We start from the raw sequence: 23,531 nt of genomic DNA, 5'->3' as shown, positions 1-23,531 counted from the left end.
CTGTCTGTCTTGTGTTTTCCTTTGGGTCCCTGTTTTCATCTTTTGAAAATCTGCTCATCTTTTAGGGTCTAGTTTGAAGGCTTCCTCCTTAATGATTTCTTTCTTGTTCTGGGCAGCTGAAAGGCCCCCTAATGTGAACTGCCCGCCCCCCACCCATAGGATTTTGTTTAAAGCAGAGAAATGCTTCTTAAAAACTCGACTGGTCGAGAAGCCACAGTCCTTCCTGCATCTTGGCAGAGGCTACAAATGCGGTGGGTGGTTGAAGGAAGTCATGGAGTGTCCTTGCCTGGAACTTCCCTCCTTAGACCACCCTAGACGGGTCCTGGGAGCTAACCTGAGGTAACTTCAGGCTCATTTCCCAGGAAAGTTGGAAAGTTTGTCTCTAGAAAGCCATTTCTAGGGTATTCTGGAGTCATTGTGTTCTAAAAGACCGGAGGTAAGCGTAATGAACTGCACCCAACAGTGTAAGGGGTATGCATTTAAGGTTGTACACCTGAGTTATACAAAATGTAAGACTATTACAAGGATTTTTATTATTAGGACCTGTGGGGAAAAGATCCACTTGATTCTACACTGGTCAAACTGTTCCCCAAGTACTGTGTTCAGTCTGGGGCATAAATAACTCTTTAAGTAGATATAGATTACAAGAACAACAATAATAAAACACAAAGTAGTTACCCACTCCAGTGTTCTTGCCTGGAGAATCCCAGGGACGGGGGAGCCTTGTGGGCTGTCGTCTCTGGGGTCGCACAGAGTTGGACACGACTGAAGCGACTTAGCAGCAGCAGCAGCAGTTACCCAGAATGGTGAGACTCAAAGCTACATCCTAGAATGCCGTAAGGCGAGGGAGTCCAGCTCAGATAAGCTTTGATTTGTGAAAAGGCAGATCTGGTAAGCTGAGAAGGGAGGAGTTCTGAAGAGCCAGTGTGCTAACAAAGTTACAGTCATACCTACTGTTCTTGCTGCCTGGCACCATTTACCCTGCTGATAAAAATGTTGCCCTATATCACGAATCCCTCCTTCCTGGCTCAGTCCTTGGGGTTTGGGTGAGGCTGACCCCACACTCAGGCTGAGCTCTGGTAGCTCCAGGCTATTTATTGATCCTATTATCCAGGACCATGGTGTGGCTATGGGTACCTCTGTCCCGAGGGAGAAAAAGTGTCGAGGCTTTTGTGTCTCTTCTGGGGAAGTGTCCTTTGTATTTGAAGCTGAAATGCTGTAAGAACTGATCTGCAGCAGCTATCATGTAGGAATGCAGTGAAAACCTGAAGAACAGAGCAAGCAGAGCTAAGAGAGAGAAACTGGATTCCAGGGGCGCTGTTGGTGTTTGGTCAAGTCACACCTTAAGTCAGGTCTGTCAGTGCACCTCTCAGATTATAGGAGTCAACAACTTCCAGTTTTGCTTTCAACATTTTGGATCATAGGAAGTCATGTGAACCAAAAGTCTCCCAAGTAGTATGCAGCAGGGAAGTGAAGCAGAGGGACTCAGGAAAGAGCAATTCTGACAGCAGCTGGTGAGTTGGTAATATGGAGAGCTAGTCTGTTTGGGAAGGTGCAGGTGACTTGATTTAGATGATGTTTGACAACTTGTGTTTTATCTGAGCGTCTAAGGTCTATGGCCTGTCAGCCCAATACTATGCAATATTGGCAAATTATTGATATACATAAGAAGTAACTGCCATGATGACAAAGAATAATTTGATTTAAAAAAATTACCCGTGAGTACTTAGGGTTTCTTCCACAAACCTGCCAGAGAAAATCAAAGCATAAGAAATCTTTTGAACTGGCTAATACCCACTTTGGCACAGACTCAAAGTTTCTCACTCATATCCATTTGAAAACCACTGTGGGAGCAAGTCAGTACAACGTGGGGTGACATCAGAGTCCAGGAGACAGTCACTGTGGGAGAGTCACCTGGGGATAGATCATCCAGGAGCATGGAGCCCTTGAATGAACAGGAAATGAGACATGTAGGGAGCTGACTAATCTGAGGATTGTCTACATTGGCTTCCTCCAAGGATGAGTAGCTGAGCTGAATGTTAACCCCCACCGGCAACTGAGGACAGACAGTGACTGACTCCAATCCTCCTTCCTTCTTCCAACATGTAGAATACTTGCTAGGTACCAAGAGTTGTTCCAGATATAAGGATAGCTGGTTAATATGGCATTCACAGCCTTGAGTCTAATGGGAAGGACAGACAATTAAATGCTGAAAAGTCACTTATAGGGAAACTTTGGAAGTAGAAATGTATACTTAATATTGGTGGATTTCACTGTATGTAAATTTTGTGTGTATGCAGTCACTCCAGTCGTATCTGACTCTATGTGACTCCATGGACTGTTGCTCACCAGGCTCCTCTGTCCATGGGATTTTCCAGGCAAAAATACTAGTGTGGGCTGCCATTTCCTACTCCAGGGAATCTTCCTGACCCAAGGATCGAACCTGTGATTCCTGCCTCTCCTGCATTGGCAAATGGATTCTTTACTACTGTGCTACCTGGGAATCCCATGTAAAGTATACTTGAGTTTAAACAACAACAACAACAAAAACAGACAGGAAAAAATAAAACAGAATCACCTAAAAGTGGAACTGGAAATCCAGGCAGGGTATTATCAGAGCACCAAAATAGAGGTTATTTGTGTAAGATATAAAGCTGATTGTGATCAGATTAATAAATGCATGAAAGAGCCGATGCACCTACAACCCATGAAAGCAGAAAGAGAGGCTCTTCAAAACAGTAAACTTTCTACTTGGAACACTAGAATAACCTCAAGTTCAGAGATATCAGGGGCAGGGAGAAGGAACTGATATGATGGTGCTGCTGCTGCTGCTAAGTTGCTTCAGTCATGTCCGACTCTGAGACCCCATGGACGATGAGCTGGTAATTAATTCATGAGCTGCAAACATCTGCACCCATTCTCTGCCTTAGAAGTGGTGGATCCTGGATTTTTTCCTCCAAGTGAAAATTTTAAGTAAAGCTTATTTTTTACCAAATAAGATGAGAGTTATGATACCTGAGGCTCCCAGAGAAGGCACTGGAGCCAGAGAAAGTAGCCAGTGTACACTTTCTCCCTTCCACCCTCAAAACCATTAGAGCTAGGACCACTGAAACCAAATCTCTATTTACTGTTAAGAAAGCAGAGATTCTCACCTGGCCTTGGGAAATATATCCGAACTTCTTATTCTACATAGATGAAACTCTCATGTGAAAACTAACAGGCATTCAAAAAGCATGAAACAAATGAGGAAAACCAACAGAAGTATCATCCAATGCTACCAATAAACAAACGACCTGCTGATGAACGTGCTAATCAAGAAAGAAAAGGACTTTGCAGTACCATAGTTGGGGGACTTCCCTGGCAGTCCAGTGGTTAAAACTCTGAGGTTTCACTGCAGGGGGCACAGATTTGATCCCTGGTCAGGGAACCCAGATCCTGCGTGTCATGAGGGCATGGGCAAAAAAAGAAAGTTAAAATATGATAGTTGGTATACGTGAGGAAGTCAAGACATTCCATTTACAGAAATAAAGGCAGTCTATAAAAAGAAAGAGTTCTTGGAAATTCATGCTTGGGAAAAACATGAATGTGGAAATAAAAAACTATTTCAACGGATGGACTGAAGAGCAGGAAAGGGATGAATGAAGACCAAATTGTGAACAGAAAGACTGTCAGAGCTGTCTTCCATATTCAGTGAATAAACACAAAGAAGATGATGAGAATAAAATAAATACTGAGCCATGGAAGCTATAGGCAAACTTTTAGAAGCTGTCTACCATACATTCCAGAAGAGAGAAATAGAATCAAGAGAACAAAAGAATCAATGAATCAAAAGGAAAAAAATGTCTCTGCTGAAAAAAGGCTCAAATCTACAAATTGAAAGGGTTCAATGAGTGCTGGGTCAGAATGATGAAAAACTACATCCTCATGAAATTTCTGAATTCCGAGGATAGACAGAAAACCCCCAAAGCTTGGGTTGAGCAGCACTAGAGACACATTACCTGGAAGGAATCAAATCAGTCTGTGGTTCTCATCAGCAACGCTAATACAGAAGACAAAATTCTAAGGAAAGATTCTTTTGAACCCAGCTTCTAGATGCTGTTACCCTATCATTTAATTATTGTGAATTCAGAATTCTCAACTCACTTAATCTTTAAGTAAATAAATGATGGGAACAAAAATCAAGATATATTTGGACATGCAAACGTTCTGAAAGTTTACCATCCAGGAACCACTTTCTGAAAGAGATACTCAGATGTACTAGAAGCTGAAGAAGAAGGAGGAAGAGGAGGAGCAGGAGGGTGAAATAGGAAGCCACAGGGCACAAAACTCAGCAGTTAGCAAAGAAATCAGTAAAACCTGTGGCTAAGCCCATTGTGAAATAATTGAGTACAGTATTTCTATTTTAAAGATTGTACTATTTGCTAAGGTCAGTGATTGGTCTTCACTGTTGGCTGGTTCTCATTAAGCAAGGCATAGCTCCATCAGCCTTCAGAGCTGTTGTGAGCTTCCTCAGCAACTGTGTCAGTCATGGTTAGATGCGCCCCACTTCTCAGGGCTGTGGGTGCCTGCAAAGGTCCTCAGGCCGATTCTTGGTCCGGAAATGGGCTGCAGCAGGCTTCCTTTTGGGGTTTGTGGAACAAACATACCAACAGCTGAGGCATCCACTTGTGAGGCAGGTGACTCTGTGTGTGTGTGTGTGTGTGTGAGAGAGAGAGAGAGAGAGAGAGAGAGAGAGAGAGAGAGACTGGGTGGCAGAGCCCTAGTCTTGCTTGGTGTTACCCCTGCTACCAAGGGGAGGGGGAAGGGGCAAGGATGGCCAATACTATGCCAGCTGCTCTCTGAACTTCAGCTGGAATGTCTGAAGTTTGCTTCCAAATCCACATCTTCCAGGGCTTTCCCTGGTGATCCAGTGGTTAAGGCTTTGCCTTCCAACACAGGAGGTGCAGGTTGGATGCCTGGTTGAGGAATTAATATCTCATATGCCTTGAGGCCAAAAACCAAAACATAAAACGTAAGCGATATTGTAACAAACTCAATAAAGACTTTAAAAATGGTCCACATTTTTAATACTGGATGCTTGGGGCTAGTGCTCTGGAACGACCCAGAGGGATGGTATGGGGAGGGAGGAGGGAGGAGGGTTCAGGATGGGGAACACATGTATACCTGTGGCGGATTCATTTTGAACTTTGGCAAAACTAATACAATTTGTAAAGTTTAAAAATAAAATAAAATAAAAATGGTCCACATTTTTAAAAAATTCCAAATCTTCTATCAGAGTGCACTTACCAGTGTAAAGTGGGGAGGGGCCACTGTTCTGCTGAGTCATCCCTTCCCACCCATGTCTGCTTTGCTTTTCTGAGAACCCTGGTGTCCGGATGGCTTCTAGCACAGTCAAATGTAACAGCCAATAGTCTATTTGTTGCCCAAGCTCCACAAACTAACTGCAGGTAGGATGTTTGGTTTGTGTGTGTGTTCGGGGGAGGGAGAGGCGTGTGGAGGAAGGCAGGATAATCCGGCTTGTTATTTCTCCCATCGCAATGAAGTGTCTGAGAGTCATTGAACTTCTAAGAATGACAAGTTTACCTGCACTTGACTTAGAGATGGTCAGCAGCAGGGCTTTTCTCCATAGAGACAGGTTCCTGTTATTGGTCTGGACAAATCTGCTTAAGAGGTTGACTCCATCCTGGGAGGGTCAATGTGGCCTCTTACAGGTAGCCTGGCGATGTTCTCAGAGGTCACGTCAGCTAGGGATAGATGTGTGTGAGAAATGTGTGTGACGTGGAGTGTGGTGTTACAGAGGGGGCTCGCTTTTATCGTTTTCAAGCACTCACAGCTTTTATCGTTTTCAAGCACTCACAGTTTTTCAACCAAAGTAATTCAGAGGCTTCAAATATTTAAATTTGCAAGTTAATTTGCAAGTTAATGCCAACTTCAAGCAATAAGTTCTACACCAAAGCTTATCAAACTCATTACAATTATATATTCAAACCATTCCTGAAATACCCACAGATAAGCAATTTATTTACAAATTGCAGGCCTGCTAGTATTCCCAAGCCAGCCTCTGGAAAAAGCAGTAAGTCATTTCTGGTTAGGAGTGTGATGACCAAGCAAGGGATTTTTCCAGGAAAGTTCCAAGATATTTGGTATCCAACCTCCCTGCCTCCCTTTTCCTTCTGGCTCTGTGTCATGTCGGGATGAGAACCCACCAGGCAAACACCAAGCTTTATATTGTAAGGAGACACACTGAAGAGCAGCCTGGGGGGAAATGCGAGAGACACTAGAACCAGTGTTCACTTTCCATTTGCCCATACTTCTCTTCTCCACACTCCTGCCTGCCTCACAGGCCGCTCAGGGCTCTCTAGGAATCCCATCCATTTATGTCTCAGGGATTGGGGGATGGGGCTTTCCAAGGGATCTTTCCTATAATTCTGATTTGTCAAGATCCAAAGTTAATGGAGGGGAGTCCTATATGTTAGCGCCTGCCTGGTAAAATAAAATAGGTACCCACATTTTTTTCTCATTGACTTTTAAAAATCATTTTCATCATGTTTAAATGTACAGCTCGGTGGCATTAAGTACATTCATCTTGTTTGCAACCATCACCACCATCCACCCACAGAATTTTTCATCTTGCAAAAGTGAAACCCTCTACTAATTAAACATCAAGTTCCCATTTCCCTCTTCTCCAAACTCCTTCTACTTCTGTCTCTATGAATTTTCCACCTTATATAAGTGGAAACTAATAGTTCAGTTCAGTTCAGTTCAGTCGCTCAGTCGTGTCCGACTCTTTGCAACTCCATGAATCACAGCACACCAGGCCTCCCTGTCCATCACCAACTCCCGGGAGTTCACTCAGACTCACGTCCATCGAGTCAGTGATGCCATCCAGCCATCTCATCCTCTGTCATCCCCTTCTCCTCCTGCCTCCAATCCCTCCCAGCATCAGAGTCTTTTCCAATGAGTCAACTCTTCGCATGAGGTGGCCAAAGTACTGGAGTTTCAGCTTTAGCATCATTCCCTCCAAAGAAATCCCAGGGCTGATCTCCTTCAGAATGGACTGGTTGGATCTCCTTGCAGTCCAAGGGACTCTCAAGAGTCTTCTCCAACACCACAGTTCAAAAGCATCAATTCTTCGGTGCTCAGCCTTCTTCACAGTCCAACTCTCACATCCATACATGACCACAGGAAAAACCATAGCCTTGACTAGACGGACCTTTGTTGGCAAAGTAATGTCTCTGCTTTTGAATATGCTATCTAGGTTGGGCATAACTTTCCTTCCAAGGAGTAAGTGTCTTTTAATTTCATGGCTGCAGTCACCATCTGCAGTGATTTTGGAGCCCAGAAAAATAAAGTCTGACACTGTTTCCACTGTTTCCCCATCTATTTCCCATGAAGTGATGGGACCGGATGCCATGATCTTCGTTTTCTGAATGTTGAACTTATAGTACTTACCCTTTTTTAACTGGCTTATTTCACTTAGCATAATGTCCTCAAGTTTCATCTACAATGTAGCATGTGTCAGAATTTACTTCCTTTTTCTTAAGATTTTTTTTTTAATGTGGACCGTTTTTAAAGTCTTTATTGAATTTTTTACAATATTGCTTCTGCTTCATTTGTTAAAAATCTTATTATTATTATTTTTTTTTTGCCAAAACTTCAGCCATTTGGGATCTTAGTTCCTCCACCAGGGATCAAAGCCTTATTCTCTGCATTGGAAGGCAAAGTCTTAACCACTGGATGGCTAGGGAAGTCCCTACTTCCATTTTAAGGTCAAATAATATTCCATTGTATGTCTCTACTACATTTTGTTTATCCACCCATCCTTTCATGGACATTTGGATTGCTTCCATCCTCTGGCTCATGTGAATAATGCTGCTGTGAACATGGGCATTCTTTGTTGTCACAGAATGTTTTGATTGTGTAGCAAGCTGTATTAAAATAGACTTCAGTATTTCTTAGACTTCGATGATGGGAAACAGGAATAAGTTAGGAAGCTGTCTGGATTATGTACAGGAGACTGCTTGATGTCCCTTAAGATCACTTCCACAATATTGGTCAGTAAACCTCAATATTTTAGGTAGGATTTAAATATTTCATTAATTATATGAAGGCTCACTGATGAGTAAATTACTGTAAAAAACTTTTTAAAGAGAAGTTTAAAGTATTTAAGTGTGGAAAATGATAGTTTTTCTGGAGAGCCAGGAAACTGGCATTTGGTGGCCTGAAGCGTGAAGAAGGGGCAGATTATAGTGAACAATATGTACACAGATGAGGAAAATAAAATGCTTTGAACTAGGAAGAAGTGTACTTTTCATTTTTTTCAACAATTCTTACACATTGGTACTGGAGTAAATTTGAAAATATTATAATATCTGTACATTATATTAATATGTACAAAAGCTATGCATATAATTAAAAAACTTTTTAAATCACATGTATTTAAAAAATTTTCCCCTTTATCTCCCATCTCTTTTAGTGGACACTTTTGTGGAGGCCGTGTGGCAAATCTAATCCAACGCAGTTTTCAAAGCTATCTCGTTCACTGATGTCATTTTTTCCTGTTTGAAAGCACTACTGCATACTTACTCGGGTGTGTATCTCTCTGGACATTTTATATTTTACTGGGATTTAGGAGATAGAAGAGAGAGCTCTTTCAGAATTTATGATGTCATCTTGAAACCCAAAGTCATTTTTTTCTTTGATGAAGTCATTAAAATCTTGATATCATGGGAAAAAAAGGTTCTCTGTAAATTCTCTTTTACAAGACAGTAGTGTACTGACCGTGCTCTCTTAAAAGAAGCACATTTTTCTTAAGCTAAATATTTTCTTGGTAATAATCTCACTGCCAAAATTAATTAACACTGGTTCAATATTCTCTTTTAATTCTAGAGACAAGTACTAATAAGATAATTTTTCATTGTGTGACTCCATGAACTTACCATTGGGTAGGATGTAGTTTGTTTTTACAAAAAATATTTGTTTGAAAACAAAAAATCAGTCAATAAAAAGAACTGAGGAAAGTCACACAATCTAATGCAGGATATAAGTGCATCATGTATTTTACTAACATGAAATTTTCAAAATTTAGAAAGACTCCAAGCTTCTAATTCAGGAGACACAGGTTTGGGGAGCTAAGATTTTACATGCCACGAGACTCAGCCAAAAGATTAAAAAAAAAAAATTTAAAAAAACCCAAATGGTGCACAATCCTCTAGAATAAAATAATCTTCAGAAGGGCTACTACAGAACACCTAAGACCCCATTGAAAAGACACCCAGTAATCTGTTGTCCATTTCCAAGTTTTGGATACTTTTTCCCTGACATCACCAATTAAAAATGTATATGGCTTCCCTGGTGGCTCAGATGGGAAAGAATTTGCTTGCAATGTGGGAGACCTGGGGTTCATTCCTGGGCTGGGAAGATCCCTGGAGGAAGGCATGGCAACCCACTCCAGTATTCTTGCCTGGAGAATCTCCATGGACAGAGGAGCCTGGGGAAGGGGGGGTGGGGTTTACAGCCCATGGAGTCGCAAAGAGTTGGACCCGACTGAGTGACTAAGCACAAGCACAATAACCTCTACACATACACATATTTATAAACACATGTACACAAATGTATTAAAATGTATGTATTTATTTGGCATGGGAGCATGGCAGAGAAGAAGACGTATAGGTTGGTGAAAATGTCCTGAATGTATTTTTGTTGAAACAATGACATGATTTGAAAGTTCATGGAAAGCGGAGCTTAAAGGCACTGTCTAAATAATAGGAGATAGCTTGCACTACCTGCCCTGTTCATAGTACTCCCCAAAGCAGGCTCTTATCTTTGCTAAGCAAAGAATAATTAGCAAGGAAGCCTGATGCAAAGGGCCTAGGAAGTTTATTTTTAACCACTTCTTTTTAAGGCTGCACAGCAAGTTGAACCCTTATATGGGTGTGGTCCTGGGTGGTTAGGGTGAGAGCAAGCCCATGGCACAGAGACAAAGCCAGTGAGGATATGGGTGAAGAAGTGGAGGGGGCCGCTGCTCTTGGGGTGCTCCACAGACACCTAAAAACGGACACCTCAAGCTGAAAACGTTCAACCTGGAACTTATTTTTTCTTTCCCTGCAGCCAGCCTCTCCCTATCCCAGCTTGCCACAACTCCCTTTGTGTGATTCCCACTGCCATCAACCCAGCTGCCCAAACCGAAAGTTTCGGTGACATTTGTAATTTCTCTTTGCTTGTCCACCGCAGTCCACTGGTCATAAGATCCAGTGGATTCCACCCAATACTACTCTCACTTGTTACTTCCCTCCACACTCAGAGCCACTGCTCCGCTCCGGGTCGTGTCCTCTCTTGCCTGGATCTCTCAACCAGCTCTGGGCGGGCTCCCTGCCTCCCGGGCCACTTTCCCAGTCCTACAGAGCCAACCCGGGGAGACTTTCCTGATGAGATCCCGGTGATGGCTTCTCAGCAACCTCCTTTCCTGGGTTTATGAGTTCTTCTTTATCTCCGCAGCTCACTGCCTCTCTCCAACTGTCCGTTCTCCCTCTAAGGAGGTCTCCCTCCCCATTTCTAGAATGCGCGCTCTCTAGTCTAGCCCCACGCCTCTCACCGCTTAGATTCCTCTCTGGCCCTTCTCACCCCCAGGTCTTCGCTTACATCTTCCTGAAGCCTCTCTGACGCCCCAAGCTGACTGTCCGCGGAGTAGCAGGAAGTCCTACCAGCTCTGAAGCCACTGACGGTCTTGTCGCCTGGTCAAGCCTGTCGCCAGGGTGCCCTGGACCGACGGGCTTCTCGCCCTTGGAGCTCCAGCCACCTCACCCAGCTCTCTTTCAGCTCCTGAAAGATTCCTGTTCCTTCTGCCCCTCACCCCTCTTCCTTTGCCACCCCGGGAGTGCCTCCCTGAGCCCCTAGGATCCCGCCATCGTTCCACAGGCTTAGGGCACGGGACACGTTTTCTCCCGGGCAGTCGGGAACTCCACGTTCGGGGGTGTCACTAGGCCGGGCCCGCCGGGTGTCCCTGGGCCCGCAGCGCCCGGCGCGCAGCAGGTGCACGGCCGGTGCAGGAGCGATTGCTTGAAGGAGCATTCTCCGGGGCGCGGGCCTGCTGGGGAGGAAGGGCCCGCGCGCCGCTCCCCAAGCCCGGGACCCCGCGGCACCCTCTGCTCCCCCGTGCGGCGCCGGAAGCGCCCAGCCCGGTCCCCTCCCCGGGGCGCCAGCCGCCTTATCTCGGCGCCTCGGGGCCGCAGGAGGAGTCCAGGCGCGCCGGGAAGGAGGCGGCGGCGGCATGGCCAGGGGACCCTGGGGCGTCGGCATTCCGCTAGGCCGCCTGCTGCTGCCGCTGCTGCTGCCGCTCAGCCTAGCCCGAGGCGCGCCCGGAGCGTGGAGCCAGGACGGTGAGTGCGGGCGGGGAGCGGGCGCGGCGCTCCCCCGCCCCTGGGCCGGGCTGGCGCGGAGCCGGGGAGTGGGGCTCAGGTCGGAGATCGGGAGGGCGGGGCTCCGCGATACTGGTGGGCTTTCCCGGCTGCCTTCCCCGCCCCCGCACAGGGGCTGTGGGGAGCTGAGTGCCCTGCGGCCGGGTCCGCGCCCCCCCGGGGACCTGGCGCGAGCCGGGGCTAGGCGCGAGCGGGGGGGTGGGGGCGCCCCCTGGGAGAGCCGCGCCCCGCGCGAGAGGGCGTGGAAGGGCGTTCCGCCTGCACTGTCACGCTTCCGGCCCCGCTGTGGCTTTTGCGCGACAAATTCTTGACCCTGGAGCAGTTTTCTTCCTGCCTTTTAATTTTTGACATTTGATGAAGAACCGGGTGCTAATATGGTGATAAAGAAGTGTAAGGAAGTTTAAGGGAATAAAGCACTCATTAATCAGTTGATTCATTTAACAGATGAATGGTCCTTGAATAGTTTTCTTGAGAAGGATGTGAGGTCCCTGTGCTGGCCCTCATTGACCTCATAGTCGTGTCCGACTCTTTGCCACCCCATGAACTGTAGCCGGCCTGGCTACTCTGTCCATGGGATTCTCCAGGCAAGAATACTGGAATGGGTTGCCATGCCCTCCTCCAGGGGATCTTCCCAACCCAGGGATGGAATCCAGGTCTCCCTCATTGCAGGCATTTTCTTTATGTCTGAGTCACCAGGAAGCCCATTCTGGAGAAGACTCAAGCAAATAATCCATTTCCAGGCAGTTGGAGTAGTAGCTTGCCAGGCTCCTCTGGTCATGAAATTCTCCAGGGAGTGGGTTGCCAGTTCCTTCTCCAGGGGAATCCTCCCAACTCAGGGATCGAGCCCTGGTCTCCTGCATTACAGGCAGATTCTTTACTGCCTGAGCCACCAGGTAAGCCCTAGAATCCCATCAGTGCTCTGAAAAGTTGAATGGTCAGAAGAGGGAGAGACTACATTTGAATAAGGGAATCCGGTGGCACCGTGGATGAGGTGACCCTTAAATGGGGCCAAAAAAAGTAGGTAATATTCGATATGGGAAGCTGAGGAAAAGGCATCCCAGCTCATCACAGAGGGCACAGTCAGCTCTCCACTGAGAATGAATGAGTGAATGAATGAATCCCAGATGGAGGGGACAAAGTAAGAAAGCGCGTGGAGACACAAAAGCACAGGGTCTGCATTTCCGTTTGACTGATGTGTAGAAGGTGGGTGGAAAATGGGGGCGGAACAGCAGGTTGGAGTTCACCAGAAGGCAGTGCGTTGTAGTTGGCAGACTCAGGCATTTAGACTTAGATGCTTCTGGGCAGTGAGAAGCCATTGATAATCACTGCAGGTTTAGTACAGGGAGTGAGCGATATAAAAAATGGTACAAGGGAGACTCTTCTGTTGGTCCAGCGGGTAAGACTCCACGCTTCCACAACAGAGGGCATGGATTCAACCCCTGACTGGGGAACTAAGATCCCACATGCCAGGCAGTGCAGCCGAAAAAAGAGGTATAAGGAAAGCGTCGAGCTTCCCTAATAAAATGAAAGTCATCCTGTGAAGTGAAGTGAAGTAAATGAAACAGTCATCCTGTAGTGGATGGCAAATACCATGTAAGGAGATGCTCAGAGACTCTGTGGCTTCTACTCTTGTTCCCCCCAATTCTCTTCACCTTGGGACTTTCACTATCCCCGGATGGTATTTTTCTTGGTTGGCGAATCTTCTGAAGTACCCCCCCCCCACTTTTTTTTTAACATCAGATGCTCTGATGGGCTTTCTAACTTCCTTCTCTAACTTGGTCTCCCACAGCAGTGTAGATAAAAGCTTGCAGATGCTTGGAGCATACTTCAGAATCTCTATGTGAAGACAGTAGCCTTGGAAACTGTCCGCTGTGTTCCCATTGACTTGCTGGGTTCAGATGTTGACCGAAGTAACTACATAAGCCCAGCCATCTGCAACTGCTTAACTGCTGTGGTGTGAATCTTGGGAAATGGAAGTCAGGGTTGAGGTTGAGCCTCCTCTCCCTATGTCAGCATTTTCCCATCCTTTACAACCGTGGAGAACCTGGTGTGATCAAGGGCAGGTTTCCTTGCGGTAGATGGTGTGGGAACTGACTGGAGGCTTACGGGCTCTTGAGGAAGTTGTTACATCTGTTCTAAAAGTCCTGACTCTTGGCCCCACAGTCATAACAGCAGGAAATGAGGACTGTGTGTAGATGATAAGGTGGAAAGGGAAGGACTTAATGACAGATGTTAAGGTTCAAGCGAACCAAAGAGGGAAGATGGAACAATACAGGTTTGGGACGGGTTGATTTGGTATATGGTTCTATAGTGCTATAGTGCTCTGTCGTGTCCTACTCTTTGCGACCCCGTGGACTGTAGCCCACCAGGTTTCTTGCCTGATTTCCCTGGAGTGGGTTGCCATTTCCTGCTCCAGGGATCTTCATGACCCAAGGATTGAACCTGCTTCTCTGCATCTCCTGCATTGGGCAGGCAGGCTCTTTACCACTAGTGCTACCTGGGAAGCCCCATATGGTTCCATTGTTGTTCAGTTGCTAAGTCATGTTTGACTGTTTGTGACCCCATGGACTGCAGCACACCAGGCTTCCATGTCCTCACTATTTCCCGGAGTTTGCTCAAACTAATGTCCGCTGAGTTCGTGATGCTATACAACCATCTTATCCTCTGTACCCTCCTTCTCCTCCAGCCCTCAGTTTTTCCCAGCCTCAGGGTCTTTTTCAATGAGTCAGCTCTTCACATCAGGTGGCCCAAGTTTTGGAGTTTCAACTTCAGCATCAGTCCTTCCAATGAATATTCAGGGTTGATTTCCTTTAGGATTGACTGGTTGGATCTCCTTGCAGTCCAAGGGACTCTCAAAAGTCTTCTCCAACACCACAGTTTGAACGCATCAGTTCTTCGGCCCTCAGTCTTCTTTATGGTGCCACTTTTATATATGGTTCTATAGGAGGACAAAAAAAGATTTGGGAAGAAAGATACTTCGTTGTTTTGGAGATCCTGAATTTGAGGTGATGTTAGGAATTTGGAGAGATGAAATCAACAGGGAATTGAGGCTGTGGACAGTAAGTGTCTGCAGTGATGGTGACTCAATGGTCACTTGAAGCCTTGAGGTTGATAAGACTAAGAGGACCGAGGACAGATTCTTTTTGGTTTTTGTTTTTTTTCCAATTTTTTCATTATTTATTTTTAATTGAAGGATAATCACAATATTCTGTTTATTTCTTCCATACATCAACATGGATGTTCCCTTCCTCGCGAGCCTCCCTTCCACCTCCTGCCACATCCCACCCCTCTAGGTTGTCACAGAGCCCCAGTTTGAATTCCCTGAGTCATGCAGCAGATTCCCACTGGCTATCTACTTTACATATGTTAGTGTATACGTTTCCACGCTACTCTCTCCATTCGTCCCACCCTCTTCTTCCTACCCATAAATGTGTTCACAAGTCTGTTCTATTTTTGCATCTCTACTGCTACCATGCAAAGAACCTATTCATCAGTACCATTTTTCTAGGTTCCATCGATATGTGTTAATATACGGTATTTGTTTTTCTCTTTCTGACTTACTTCACTCTGTATAATAGGCTCTAGGTTCATCCACCTAATTAGCACTGACTCAAATTCGTTCCTTTTTATGGCTGAGTAATATTCCATTGTGTATATGTACCACAGCTTTTTCATCCATCTGTTGATGGACACCTAGGTTGCTTCCATGTCCTAGCTATTGTAAATAGTGTTGCAATGAACAGTGGAGTACATGTGTCTTTTTCATTTATGGTTTTCTCAGGGTATATGCCCAGTAGTGGGGTTGTTGGATCATATGGTAGTTTTATTCGTAGTTTTAAAAGAAGTCTCCATACCGTCTTCCATAGTGGCTGTATCAATTTACATTCCCACCAACAGTGCAAGGGGTTCCCTTTTCTCCACACCCTCTCCAGCATTTATTGTTGGTAGAGTTTTTTGATGATGACCCTTCTGACCAGTATGAGGTGATATGTCATTGTAGTTTTGATGTGCGCTTCTCTAATAGTGAGTGATGTTGAGCTTCTTTTGATGTGTTTAGTAGCCTTCGAGGACAGATTCTTGGAAACACTAAGTTCAGATGATACACGTGGAGGAGAAGGAGCAGCACCCACATAAGTCAAAGGAAGACTGAACTAGAAGAACATCGAGGAAACCAGGAGAATGGGAGCCAAGGGCGTGGAGACTGAGAACAAGTCTTTAGTTTTGGTGACTCTGTCTGTGGGAGCCAGAGCTAACTGAGCAGTGAGAGTGAGAGCCAGATGCTGCTGCTGCTGCTGCTAAGTCGCTTCAGTCGTGTCTGACTCTGTGCGATCCCATAGGGCTCAAATGAATGCAGGACCTTGACTGCAGAGTAGATACTCTTTAAAGAAGATCGAAGCAAATAGGAGATTGTGTTCAGTTGGGCTGGCCAGGTCAGTGCAAGATATTCTTTTTTTTTTGGCCAGGAGAACAGTGGTAAAGCTGTCTCCAGCACATTTTATTTTTACTTTTTATTGGACTATAATTACCTTACGATGCTTTGTTAGTTTCTGCTGTACAATGAAGTGAATCAGCTGTATGTATGCATATATCCCCTCCCCCATAGACCTCCGCCCCACTCCTGTCCCTCTAGGTCATCACAGAGCGTGAGCTGAGCGTCTTAAGCTTTATAGCAGCTTCTCACTAGCTATCTGTTTTGCACATGGTAGTGTATATATGTCAATCCTAATTTCCCAACTCATCCCATCTTCCCCTCCCTCCTGTGTCCACGTATCTGTTCTCTACATCTGTGTCAGTATTCCTGCACTGGAAAGAGGTTCATCAGTACATCTAACACATTTTAGAATGAGATGAATTACCCAGTAGAGTGAGAAACTGAAAATGTAAAAAAAAAAATGAGACTTACTGGAGAAGGTCGAAAACAAAGGTGGTCTACAAGTGGAAAGCTTCATCAGGAGAGGGGAAGGAAGGAGAAGAATGGAGACCTGCTCTTGCCTTCCCCTACAACTGGCTGCTTAGTGAGTGCTGTGCAGTTTTCAAAACCAGCCCAACTGTCCTCCTTCTTGGAGGCCCCTTGGAGTTTTCCAGTTCCTTTTGCAGGACCAGAGACACCACACACACGCCTCTGTGCTATATTGTGTGGGACACTACACACTTAAGGAAGTATCTATACATACACATATGTACACATACATATCTATATAATACCTTTGCCCTATACGCTTACACCATATTGCAGTGTAATTGTTTACTAGTGTGAGAGGTCCTTGTGAGTAGGGACTGTGGCTTGTATTCGGAATCTGGTATGGAAATAAATGAAGACTACTCCATGAGAATAGGCAAAGGCTGTTTATATAGAGCTTCCTCTAGCAAGAGAGTCAGCCATCATCTCTTATGTTTGTCAGAGACTCAAAGACAGGCTGGGGAGTGTCACAACTTGACAGCGGAAAAGGGAAGTCTTCAGGTGTGCCCCCGTTGGCTGGAGGATGTTGCCATGGGGAAGCTGGAGATGGCTTCCCTCTAACAGTAGGCATCCCATTGGTTAGGGGAGTGTATTTGGCTTTCTCTGATTGGCCCTAAGTTTGAGGCATGGGCAAATATTAGGGAAACTGGCCAATACTGATTAAATCCTGATGACTTGGCTGTTACAGAGGTGGTTTGACTTACTAGACCAGTGGTTGCAGGTTGTAGGTCAGAGTTCTGTTTTTATGTATGATCTAGCCATTGTCCATTTGTATTTTCAGTCTCTCACTGGTAACATTGCTAAATTATATTTAACTGTCATCCAAGATGCTCCACACAGCCTTTGACTGTGTGGATCACAACAAACTGTGGAAAATTCTCAAAGAGATGGGAATACCAGACCACCTCACTTGCCTCATGAGAAACCTGTATGCAGGTCAAGAAGCAACAGTTAGAACAAGATATGGAACAACACACTGGTTCCAAATCGGGAAAGGAGTACGTCGAGGCTGTATATTGTCACCCTGCTTATTTAACTGCTATGCAGAGTACACCATGCGAAATGCAAGGCTGGACAAACCACATGCTGGAATCAAGACTGCAGGGAGAAATATCAATAACCTCAGATATGCAAATGATACCATCTTTATGGCAGAAAGCGAAGAGGAACTAAAGAGCCTCTTGATGAAGGTGAAAGAGGAGAGTGAAAAAGCTGGCTGAAAACTTAAATTCAAAAAGCTAAGATCATGGCATCCGGTCCCATCACTTCATGGCAAATAGATGGGGAAACAATGGAAACAGTGAGAGACTTTATTTTCTTGGGCTCCAACATCACTGCAGATGGTGACCACACCCATGAAATTAAAGGATGCTTGCTCCTTGGAAGAAAAGCTATGACCAGCCTAGACAGCTGTCTAGGCTGATTAAAAATTTTAATCTCTGATTAAAAATCAGAGACATTACTTTGCCAACAAAGGTCCATCTAGTCAAAGCTATGGTTTTTCCAGTAGTCATGTATGGATGTGAGAGTTGGACCATATAGAAGGCTGAGTGCCGAAGAATTGATGCTTTTGAACTGTGGTGTTGGAGAAGACTCTTGAGAGTCCCTTGGACTGCAAGGAGATCAAACCAGCCAATTCTAAAGGAGATCAACCCTGAATATTCACTAGAAGGACTGATGCTGAAGCTAAAGCTTCAGTACTTTGGCCACCTGATGCAAAGAGCCAATTAATTAGAAAAGATGCTCATCCTGGGAAATATTGAAAACAGGAGGAGAAGGGAATGACAGAGGACGAGATGGTTGGATGGCACCGCCGATTCGATGGACATGAGTTTGAGCAAGCTCCAAGAGACGGTGAAAAACAGAGAAGCCTGGTGTGCTGCAGTCCGTGGGGTTGCAAAGAGTCGGACATGACTGAGCGACTGAACAACAAAAACAACAACAAAGATGCTTCAGGGAGGAGAGAGTGGAGGAGCGGAAGTCAGGTAGCCTGAGTGGGAGGAAGGTGTGAGATGGTAGTAGACAGAGCAGGAGGGTGTTGGTGGGTGGGTGAGGTGCCAAGCCCTAGTGGAGCAGAGAGGTTAGTAATGGGTGAGGAGGGCTGGAACCAGTCAGTCCTGTTTCTTAACCTTTCCCTGGTATTGCTCCGAGTCTGGGAGTGGCTGAGGAACCTGTTGGCTCAGGCCCTTTGGGGTTGGGGAAAGCCAGGGGTTGGGCAGAGGCCTTGAGAGGCTTGGGGAGTGATGGTGGAGGGGGTTGGGGAAGTTGTTATGGTACGAAGGGCGCTGACTTCCCGAATCTGCATCCCATAGGCTTAGTTTTCACTCTGTCATCGTGAATCACAGCCGCACATACTCTGTTCAGAGTGAGAAGAGGAGGAAACAGGGGGAAATGGAAGGAGCGCCTTGTTTTGGAGTGACTTATAGTCACTCAAAGTAACAGAGCAGGATTAGAGCTGACGAGGCCGATTCCCACCGTGGCCTGTCTTCCTTCTCCAGGAACTTGGCTCTTAGGGCCTATTCTCAGCTTCTGGTCAAATCCTAAAATGGGCTCTTAGGTCTCTGCAGCCCAAGGTAGCAAGTGGCCTGTTGGCCTTAGGTCTGCAAAGGGGACGGGGCGGGGGGTGAGGTGGGGGTGGGGTTGAATATGGATTACAGAAAAAAAAAAAGGTATGCAGCTTGCTGGAGAATGTGAGGCAGCCTGTTTGTGGGTGACACTCAGGACATGAACCTTAGGGTGTGGCTGCTTTGCTCAGAGTTCCGAAGCACTGATGTTGGGACACTTGGCATGGGTTGGTTCCTGGTCTGGAGGCCAGGTGTGGCGGTCCTGCTGCAAGTTGGTCTCAGTTAAAGAGGAAGGTGGACAGAAGAAGGCAAAAGGGCCAGCGCAGCTGTGGGCTGATAGTCATTTAATGCAAGGAAAGGTTGTAGGTTCTTGACTGGGAATGGCAGCCTTGCACTGAGGGGAGAGGGAGTAGCCCGTGGTTCCCACTGCCCTGCGAGGACTATACTGCTTGAAAGAGTAGAGTGTGCTCTGTCTTGGTGGATTTTTAATGCAGAGGCTATTTTGTTTGTTTGTTTTTGTTTTCCTGTCAGGCATGTTGGAGAGGAGAGACTACAAGATCTCTCACGTTCCTTCTGTCTCCGGAATTTGATGCAGTCTCTTAGGAGCTGTGCGATTTTCTGTGGTACTGTGGAAGACTCGGGAATGCTTTCTCTTCCTGAGCATCGGCCCCCCCTTTGCTTTCTTCCTCAGGTCATCTGATCTGTTTCCACATGTCTCCATGAGTGTGAGAGACAGGATCTCAGGCAGGGGGTGCAGTGGGCTGGTCTGGTGAACGGCTGGGGAGTAGATCACGATTTGAATCCAAGCACTCCATTTGTGCTTTTAAAACTTCCTTCTTCCCTTGACAGTGGACAAAATCTGCTTTGTCACAGTCCATCTGCTGTTGTTTGAAGGGTGCATGTAAGTTGTTGCTTGAATTTTGAAATATGAGCTGGCAGCCTCCACTCCATCCCGAGGTCTAGGTGTCCGTGTGCAGTGACATGGAGAGGAGGGAGGGGTAAGCAGAGCTGAAAGGGTGAGGAAGCTGAACTTACAACTTCTGAGTCAGATGTTACTCAGAAGGCTGAGAGGATGTGGGAGGTAGACAGGGAGTGAACAAGGAGGTACTATGGTTCCCAGAATATCAACCCCCTGAATAGGCAGGCATCTGTCTACACGATATTCCTTTGGGTTTTTGTATCAATGCAGCTCTCCATGACTCTTTATTAGTATAATTGGGAGCTGGCTAGCTGTCAGTACCTTCATTTATTCATTAACGAAGAGCTGTTGAGTGGATGTTACAATAATGCCTGACATATTCTAATTGCTTTACGCGAATGAACTCCTTTACTCTTCAACCCACAAAACAGCCTGTAGGTTTATTTTCATCCTCGGATTACAGATTTACAGGAAACTGAGGCACAGGATTGTCAAGGATTCCTCAGCTAGCTAGTGGCCAAGCTAGGACTGTAGCCCAAGTGATCTGTCTTAACCTTGCTCTGAACCAGGGTGTCTCAGACCAGGCACTGCCTCATGCATGACTCGTTTCTAACAACAATAATAATATCTATGGAAAGAGATATAAATATTCATGGAAATTAGCTCTTTGTCTAGTGCTTGAAAGCTCCTGAAGCACTGATATTTCTCATTTAGTCCTCGAAACGTGATCTCCATCTGAAAGATTAAAACCAGATCTCTGACAGTTTCCTTGCCTACGATCCCATAATCAGGGAGCAAGAGAGAAAACCCCAATTGAGATTGAGACACTGGTGCTCTCATTGTTGGATGTAGTTTTAGCTGACTTAGTCACTGCAGAGTAGAGAAGGGAAGTGAGTCTCGGGTGGCAGCCCTCAGCTGAGAGATACAGTAATAGTAACAGAGAGTACCTGTCAGGTGTATCCTCTTAGACTTTTGGAGTTTGCATTCTCCTGTTGCTCTGCCAGTAATTCTAGGCATCCCTAGGCCAAGGGGAAGGTGGCGGGGGGGTGTCCCTCACCTCTGTAGTAGTCACCTCGGTTACTGCGTTGCAGCCACCTCTCTGCTGTCCTAAGCAGAATCTGCTGAAGACAGAAGTCACGTCATCCTTCATGTGGCTGTGGAGCTGCGCCTTGACACAGTTCCTCTCGCCACCCCTGTCCCCAGGTAATAGCAAAGGCACACCTGGAGGATTCTGTTGGGTTATTCTCTCTGTCATGTTGGTCCCACGGCTGAGCTGCGCCTCAGTCCAGACTTGGTGAAAGATGTCTTCGGTATTGCCTTTTCTTTCCCCAGGGTCCTTGATAGATTGAGACTTCTTCTGGTGGCTCAGTTGGCAAAGAATCCGCCTGCAGTGTGGGAGACCTGGGTTTGATCACTGGGTTGGGAAGATCCCCTGGAGAAGGGAAAGGCTACCTACTCCAGTATTCTGGCCTGGAGAAGTCCATGGACTGTGCAGCCTATGGGGTTGCAGAGTCAGACACAACTGAGCAACTTTCACTTTCACTTCTGGGAGCTTCTTAGAAATGCAGATTCTCAGGCTCTGCCCACACCCAAACCCAACACTTCAGATTCTGTTTTAACAAGTTCTCCAAATAGGGTGACCAATTATCTTGGTTTGCACCCAACTGAGGGGTTTCCTGGGACAGGGGACTTTTAGTATTAAAACTGGGTTGAATTGGTTACTTTGTCTCCGGTGATTCTGGGTGTTTGTGTGACTACAAATGTTTATTATTGTTTTAAGTTGCTAAGTTTTGGAGTAATTCATTAGGTAACAGTAAAAAACGGACTGAACAACTAACACTTTTTTTTTTCAAGAAGGAATAAATATGTGATTAATGTCTGCAAAATTTAACATTGTTAAATTTTAAAATCACTTTGTAAACTAATTGTGTACATTTATGCTCTTCTCCAGTGGTTCTTTTTTAAGATGAATTAATTGTCCGTTGTTCTGTGTCTCTGCTGCTGCGCGCAGGCTCTCTCTCCTTGCAGTGAGCAGGCGCTATTCTGTTGCGCTGCTCTGGCTTCTCATCGTGGCGGCTTCTCTTGTTGCGGAGCCCACAGGCTCTTGGGCTTCCGTAGTTGCCGCCCGTGATCTCGGTAGTTGTGGCTTTCAGGCTCTAGAGCTCGGGTTCAGTCGTTGTGGCACAGAGGCTTAGTGCTCTCCAGCACGTGGAATCTTCCGGGACCAGGGCTGGAACCGGTGTCCCCTGCGTTGGTAGGCAGAGTCTCAACCACTGGACCACAGGAGAAGCCCTCTAGTGATTCTTAACTGAGCTAGGAGCTGTTGATCGGTGGATGCTATTGTGTGGTCAGAAGCAGCCCCAAACCCACCCCAGCCGCTGCCCTTCCTTGTATTGAGGTTGTGCTTCCTACCCCTTTCTTTAGGATAGGTTTCTTCCCCACTCCTGGTCCCACAAGCAATTAGCACTCAGAGGCTCTCCCTACTAGGCCCTGCAGAGTGGGCTAATTATGGCTGAACAAGAGGCCTCCGTTGAGGTCCCACTTTCTCTGGAAACCACTTGCTCTTCTGCAGGTGGTATGGGAAGCCTTTGGTAGCCTGGCACACATCTTGTGTATTAAAAATGGTTAAATAGATTTACCCCATATTGGTGGACATTTAGTGTGGGGACTCATCTCTCCCTTCAACTCTGTCTGTTGCTCATATAACTGGAACCTTCCTGGTGCATTTTTCCAGGTTGTAACGTTCCATCTTATGCCAGGGTTAGTTAGAGGATCTGGGCATTTAACTACTCCTCCATATTTTCCACTTATTCCTTAAATTCTCAGGCCCTACCCTTTATGTTTGCATTCTGAGGCACTTAGGGACCTCATTCCTGAGCCTTTCTGGTTGACTTTTATTTATTTTTATTTTAATTATTCTTTTTTTCCCTCCTTCCCTCTTTCTTCCTTTCTCCCTTCCTTTCTTTCTTTTTTCTTTCCTTTTAATTCTTCCTCTCAGTCAATTCCCACATGTCCATCTCTTTCATCTTCTGAAATATTGTCAGCATCCTTGGCTGCTGTCATCTTCTCTTCCAGGGTTTATACCTTCTTGGTCCTTTAATGTCATTTTTAAATTTGGGGGTGGAGGGTTGTGAGTGTGTTTAATCTGCTGTGTTTAATTGAAAGTCTTTCATTTGTAATTTAAAAGAAATTGTTTATGTATTTTAGTTGTATGTTTGTATATATACTCTTTTTTTTTTCTTTACCAATCTTGAATTTGACTACTAGTCTTTATGATGGGCTGACTTTGGCAAAAGTTTTTTCAAGGAATTTGAATATATTTTCTAATTTTTTAACATCTTTTTACTAAGTCCTCACTCCCCTATCCACAGCCTCTCTTTGTTTTTTCTTTCTTCAAGCTTCTTGCATTAAAATTATATTTTCCCCTATCCCCTTCCTGGCTGCCTGCTTTTCTTTTTTCTCTTAAAGTATATAAAAACATGTCAAACTCAGCTTTTCTGAAGTAGATAAGCTTTTATGTCTGGTATTAAACATTTCAATGTTGATATCCTCTTTTTGCTCCAATAATTATTTAGGAGACTATTCTGTAGTTTACAAGAAGGCTTACTTTTGGGGATGCAAGTCTTATGTTTTATCTTGTAATTTTATTATATTATTACATGGTAGTCAGT

The 23,531-nt window shown here is 45.5% G+C and overlaps 1 protein-coding gene across 5 annotated transcripts in view; it reads left to right on the top strand.

The window, feature by feature from the left end:
* SUSD1 (sushi domain containing 1) overlaps positions 1-23,531 on the top strand; it is a 151,016-nt gene that overhangs the window by 3,124 nt on the left and 124,361 nt on the right. Inside the window, exons 2-3 of one of the 5 annotated variants that reach the window (XM_061426489.1) lie at positions 8,477-8,590; positions 10,630-11,378. In XM_061426489.1, coding sequence (XP_061282473.1) covers positions 11,270-11,378 — 109 coding nt within the window. In that variant the 5' untranslated portion in view covers positions 8,477-8,590; positions 10,630-11,269. Of the gene's footprint in view, positions 1-8,417; positions 8,591-9,615; positions 11,379-23,531 lie in introns of those variants that run through there. The other 4 variants (XM_061426490.1, XR_009738215.1, XM_061426491.1 and 1 more) reach the window with 4 other exon arrangements.

The sequence above is a fragment of the Bos javanicus genome, chromosome 8 (genome assembly GCF_032452875.1).
Source record: "Bos javanicus breed banteng chromosome 8, ARS-OSU_banteng_1.0, whole genome shotgun sequence".
Taxonomy (NCBI): Eukaryota; Metazoa; Chordata; class Mammalia; order Artiodactyla; family Bovidae; genus Bos; species Bos javanicus.
The sequence above is the reverse complement of the archived record's forward strand: the minus strand, read 5'-3'. Positions and strand labels throughout refer to the sequence as shown.